Consider the following 6000-nt stretch of genomic DNA (forward strand, 5'->3'; position numbering starts at 1 on the left):
TTGTGTTCCTAGCATTGACGAGCTTAAGAAAGAAATACTTGATGAAGCTCATACCACACCTTATTCATTGCATCCGGGAACCAAAAAAATGTATCAGGATCGAAAACCCTACTTCTGGTGGTATGGGATGAAAAGAGATGTGGTGGACTACGTGTCCAAATGCTTAAACTGCCAGCAACTTAAGGCTGAACATCAAAGGCCGACAGGGTTATTACAGCCTTTAGTCCTTCCTGAGTGGAAGTGGGAGGACATTGCAATGGACTTTGTAACTGGATTGCCTAGAACCACAGGAATGTATGATTCGGTATGGGTCATAGTGGATAGCTTCACAAAGTTAGCTCATTTCCTGCTAGTGAAAGTTACATATTCAGTGGATCAGTACGCTGAGCTGTATGTAAAGGAGATAGTTCATCTCCATGGAGCCCCTAAATCTATTGTGCCAGACAGGGATCCAAAGTTTACATCGAAGTTTTGAGTGAGTCTTCAGAAGGCTATGGGTACCAAGCTAAAGTTTAGTACAACCTTTCACCCTCAGACTGATGGTCAGTCAGAAAGAACGATTCAGATTCTGGAAGATTTACTACGAGCCTGTGTCATAGACTTTGAGGGTTCATGGAGTAAGTACTTGCCTCTAATTGAGTTCTCCTATAACAATAGCTACCAGAATACAATAGGAATGGCTCCCTATGAGATGTTATATGGTAGAAAATGTTGCTCCCCTATTCATTGGGACGAATCTGGAGAAAGGAAGTACTTGGGTCCAGAATTAGTTCAGAGGACCAATGAAGCTATTGACAAGATCAAGGCTCGGATGCTTGCTTCTCAAAGCAAGACAAAAAGTTATGCTGATCAGAAGCGCAGAGATGTTACATTTCAGGCATGGGAACATGTTTTCCTACGGGTTTCACCAATGAAGGGTATTAGGCGCTTCGGGAAGAAGGGTAAGTTGAGCCCTAGGTTCATTGGGCCATTTCAGATACTTGAGAAGGTCGGGCAGGTAGCGTATCGGATAGCCTTACCACCAGCTTTGTCGGCAGTTCATGACGTATTTCATATTTCTATGTTGAGGAAATACGTGTCAGACCCGACTCATATCTTGAGTTATGAAGCCCTTGAACTGCCATCAAACTTATCCTATGAAGAGAAACCTGTACAAATTCTTGATAGGAAAGAAAAGGTTCTTCGGAACAAGACCATTGCCTTGGTTAAGGTGCTCTGGAGGAATAGTAAGGTGGAAGAAGCCACCTGGGAGTTGGAGTCTAATATGAGGACTCAAAGATCCGCAGCTATTCGTGTTAGATTTCGAGGACGAAATCCTTTTAACGGGGGGATAATTGTAATGACCGCTTTAGTAATTTGGATTAGTAAAGACAATTAGCACTAATTTCTGTTAATTTTATAATTATTTATGAATTTATTTATTTGTGGACCCCAATATTAGAGTTATAATTTCTCAATTCCGGAGATTTTATTAAACTCTAGGGGTGTTATTTGACTTATATGTGAAATATGTTATTTTTGTAATTTTTGCTCAGCGACAACGAAAAATGCGATGGATGGCTAGTCTAATCACATGGGTAAGTTTAGAACCTTATTTCTTAGTGGGAAATATTTTAGAAAAAATAAAATATTGGGATTAAGCGGGATTATGGAATTTGACCATTTTACCCCTAGCTTTAGAAATACCTAAGCTTTAACCTAAAGGGCATTTTAAACATTTGGTTAAGTGGTGTGTTAGGTGGCTACATAGCCTTGTCACACCGGCAAGCTTTATTCAGCAAGGGAATAGTTAGGAAACCCTTTTCTCATTTGAAGAAAAATCAAAAAAATAAGGAAAAAGACTTTTCCTCTTGAAGCTCTCTCCCTCTCTCTTTCAGCTGGGACAAAACCAGAGGGAATCACCCTCAAAGCTTGGTGTTTTGCTGGTTTGGAGCTAAGGAAACAAGCACTCTTGAAGCTAAGGTAACCCTAGACACTCTTAGCTAAGTTTTCTCAATGTTTTAGTTGGTTTCATGTTGTGATTTTAAGAATTAGTGGCTGTTAGGGTTTGGGATGTTTAGGATTCGAATTTTAGGGTTCATTTGAGTTGGTTTCAAGTTCTTCCAGCTGGTTTTAGTGTGTTGTGTTGGATTTATGCAAGTTTGAGCTTTGAGTTCAAATCTTTGATCTCTAATGGCATAATTTGATTCATTGAGTTTTAGTGTGAAATATACTGGTTGGAAAATATTGTTGCATTGTTTAGGTACTCTGGAAAGTTTGGTGGCATTTAGTGGAAAATTCTGTTGGAATTTATTTTACCAGGATCTTACATCTACTCACAAGTATGTTGTTTAAACACCCTAAATATGAACTTTCTAAAACGATAAATTAAACACATATAAAGTTACGAAAACCTTACATTGATGCAGCGAAATTAATGTCTCCTTCCGCTCAGATCTCTAACCCTTGTATCCTTTCTGTAGCAGAGTATAATCAAGATCTGAGCCCGAATGTCCTTCTTCTTCAAGTTTGATCCTTCACAGTCTTCCAATCTATGATTGAGTTACTGCTTGCTGTGTGTGGGCACTCACTCTTTCACTAGGGTCGAAATTGATGAAGGGAAAAGAGAAGAGAGGGTTTCGGCCAGGTATAGAAAGTGGGGAAGGCTCAGTTTTTCTGAAGAGAGAAATTTCTGTCAGAAAAGGATATTGGAAACTTGTGATTTGACTGAGCCATCACTTTCTATTTATTGGCAACTACTAGGTATAGGTTAGGAATTATTTGGCATTAAAATAATGAAAAAAACAATTTGAAACTCCACAATAAGTTGCCGGCCAAGGTGTAGTAGTGGGCCCCACTTGATTTTGCAGTTTTATCAAATTTTATTTCTATTTTCTCAAAAACGCAAATTTTCCAATTCTAACCTTTTAAATGCCAAAACTAATTATTTAATAACTAAAATAGATTATTAAATAATATTGTCATTTGATTTAATTATTAACTAGACATATAAAGTCCATTAATAAATAAATAAACCTAGAATCTCTTTTCTTTACAATTTCACCCCTGCTTAGTGAAAATTCATAAAATTAGACATAGTCTAACTTTAGACTTATAATTGATCAATCACGAATCAATTAATGAGTCTTACAAGCAGAATGTTCTCAACTAGAATGGGGACCATGGATCTATATGCTAATAAGTGAACCAAATTTACCAAGTAAATTCCTACTTATTAATTCTTCGTTGAATCCACTCTTAGAACTTAGAATTGCACTCTCAGACTTATATAGAGCATATTATATGTTTCACGATATCAATATGCTATCTCATTTAACCATTGTTATAATCTTATTGTGATTTAAAGATCCTCTATATAGATGATCTACATCGAGATGGGATTTCTTTACCGTTCTCACCCCTCAATGTATTTTGCCCCTTAAAACACTTAGCTACCTGTAAATAGTGTTTAGTGATCTAATAAATAGTCAGTTAAACAAGAGCTCATCCATTTACTTCTATTTGCTAAGCTCGAAGGGAATCATCACTTGACTTCTATACACCAGTAGAAGCTATAGATTCCATATTTATGTTCAGCACTCCCACTCAATCATACTATCATGTTCCCAAAATATACGTATCACCCTGACACAAAAGTAGGCTTAACTAATAAATCAAAGAACACGAATAGTACTCCTGAGTTGAGCCCCAGCATATCAGGATTTAGATTCTTTTAATCTTAAGATCAACTACTGATATTGACTTGGAAAGATATATATAACGGTAAGTTTGTAATATCTTAACTTAGTTGCAATATCAATCCAGTCCAATGTATACTCCGTACATTTGAAACTAGTATACTTTACTAATGTCCTGGAAAGAACATAACACTTACTCCAAGTGTAAGTACACATCATCGCTGATTATCACATTAGTGTAAATCCAATAACACTGATGGAACAGGGACCAAGTCTTTTGATTCATATGATCACAATCACATTCCACTGTGTTGACGATACTGTAATTGTGAATAAACATATGATCTGGATTTAACTGATTTTGTGTATAATAGTAATAAACATATTAAACAATTAGCATGTAAAATTCATGCAAACATCAATCACTTCAAATTTCTTATATTGATAACTAATCAGATTGTAAAGAGTTTTATTTAGGGCATAAAATCCAACAAATTGAGCAAGAGGTGAAGGGTTTTGGGAGAACTAGTGCACTACCAACACTTATGCAGTTAAGGTATAGAGTGCATTGGTATAGTGAATGTTATCTGAGAGTACATTTTAGTGATACCAGCACAAGTACAAAGAGGTACTGAGTGTGTGTGGTATATCACTCAGTGGTACTCAGGGTATGAAACAAACCCTACCAACACTCGTACAGTGAGGTACGTAGTGTATGTAGTATAGTGGCTATACCCTAGTATGGAACGTTCTTACTCATCTGTTGAGCCTTGTAAATAGGTGTATGGGCGCCTAATTACAAGTTGGAAATTATATGATATGTTATATGCTTTTCTTACTGAGTCTGTCGACTCACAGTTCTGCTTCCATGTATAGGTAAAGGAAAGGCGAAAGCTGAACAGGAGTAAACCTGAGCTAGGATGAGATTGTACATGTCGAAACAGCGCGACCTGGAGTGTTCGGTCTCGGGACATCTGGGAGTTGTATTTTGTAGTCGCTGTGCGACCTGATTAATATGTATTTTGGTATATTGTATTTTAGAATTTTGAAAACGGGATCCCGACACTTGTAAATATTTTGATATAATATAAAGTTTAATATTTAATATAAAAGTTTTAATTTGACACGTTTTTCATGAAAATTCTTTGATTAGCAAAGATTGCACTGTAATTGAAAAAGCACTGTAGCGTGCCTTAGCATTAGGGCGTTACATTGAAGTAGAGGCAATGTTTGCCTCAACCTTGGCTGTACCATTAGTAGTGCTAGAACTAGGAGCTTTAGTTCCTCCTTTCTGTGGTCCTCCAATCCAATTTCCAAATGTCTAAAGGTTGTTGATTAACTTGTGGAAGTCAAGCTCCAACTTGTTCATGACAAAATTTGATGTAAAAGGCAGAAAAGCTTGAGTCAAACTATTCAAGATCAAACTCACTTGAGTTGTCTGATCTATAACAGCTCCATGATTCTCAGCCTCTTGGAAGTAACTAGTCATCTTGAGTAGGTGATCACGCACGCTCTGATGAGGTTTCATCCGTGCATTGATGAAATTCTTGGTTGCCTCAAAGCAAGCTTGAATTGACGCCATCCCAAACAGTTCAGTTAACTGGTTCATGATTTCTGCAGCCGTGAGAGTGTTTGCAAACCTTGTTTTCAAGGTGTTGACCATGGTAAACAACATAAAGTATCGAGCTTTATTGTTAGCATTCTGCCAACGCTCAAACTTTTCCTTGACTGCCTTGGTCGCATTCTCACCTGGCTGCTCAAGAGCCTCTTCAGTCAGCACAAACAGGGAATTTTCACCAATGAGAGCAATATTAATGTTCTCTCTCCATTTGATAAAGTTAGCTCGATTGAGCTCGTTGTCAGTCAACAGTGACACCATGGGATTGTTCATAGTCATAGTGGATACAACAAATATCAATAAATAGAAGTCAAGTAAGGTTTAACACAAAATCATATTTAGAAATTATTCGCACTTAGCAAGTAGGAATAACAAGTGAAAATACTAAAACATACAACCCTAAATAATTTCCAAGGTTTTCAACAAACTGATACCAGTGTCCTGTTTAGGCGAGAGTCAAAGATACCATTTATTGAATAGAGTAGTCAGCTCATCTAAAATAACAAACATTCTAGCAGCCTTTTATTCGATCAAGTTAAGAATCTAGCATTGTGTAGTTTAGGCGAGAGTCAACGCCATTCTATCTTACGAGCTTCCACCATTGTTTCATACTTTTGTAAGTCTTACTCTTAGCAGCCACCATTAGGGTGATCAGTACTAGGAATAAAATACTTAAAAATAATACTTATCTTTCGAGATTCTACG

General features: G+C 37.0%; 1 protein-coding gene across 1 annotated transcript; it reads right to left on the bottom strand.

Moving 5' to 3' along the window:
• Nucleotides 1-4884: 4884 nt before the first annotated feature.
• LOC133034311 (uncharacterized) lies at nucleotides 4885-5574 on the bottom strand. Its single transcript, XM_061109369.1, has 3 exons — nucleotides 5427-5574; nucleotides 5107-5291; nucleotides 4885-4998 (listed from the first exon to the last, which is right to left on the bottom strand). Exons 1-3 carry the CDS (start codon nucleotides 5572-5574, stop codon nucleotides 4885-4887), a joined length of 447 nt encoding a protein of 148 aa, XP_060965352.1.
• Nucleotides 5575-6000: the final 426 nt, after the last annotated feature.

The sequence above is a fragment of the Cannabis sativa genome, chromosome 2, assembly GCF_029168945.1.
Source record: "Cannabis sativa cultivar Pink pepper isolate KNU-18-1 chromosome 2, ASM2916894v1, whole genome shotgun sequence".
Taxonomy (NCBI): domain Eukaryota; kingdom Viridiplantae; phylum Streptophyta; class Magnoliopsida; order Rosales; family Cannabaceae; genus Cannabis; species Cannabis sativa.

What these genes read in the sequence shown, in the direction of transcription:
- LOC133034311 (XM_061109369.1), bottom strand. Translation starts at nt 5,574, where the DNA reads ATGACTATGAACAATCCCATGGTGTCACTGTTGACTGACAACGAGCTC. An exon ending in AGAGGCTCTTGAGCAGCCAG is followed by an intron (nt 5,292 to 5,426) that starts GTGAGAATGCGA and finishes TCACGGCTGCAG; the next exon opens with AAATCATGAACCAGTTAACT. An exon ending in TTATAGATCAGACAACTCAA is followed by an intron (nt 4,999 to 5,106) that starts GTGAGTTTGATC and finishes AACAACCTTTAG; the next exon opens with ACATTTGGAAATTGGATTGG.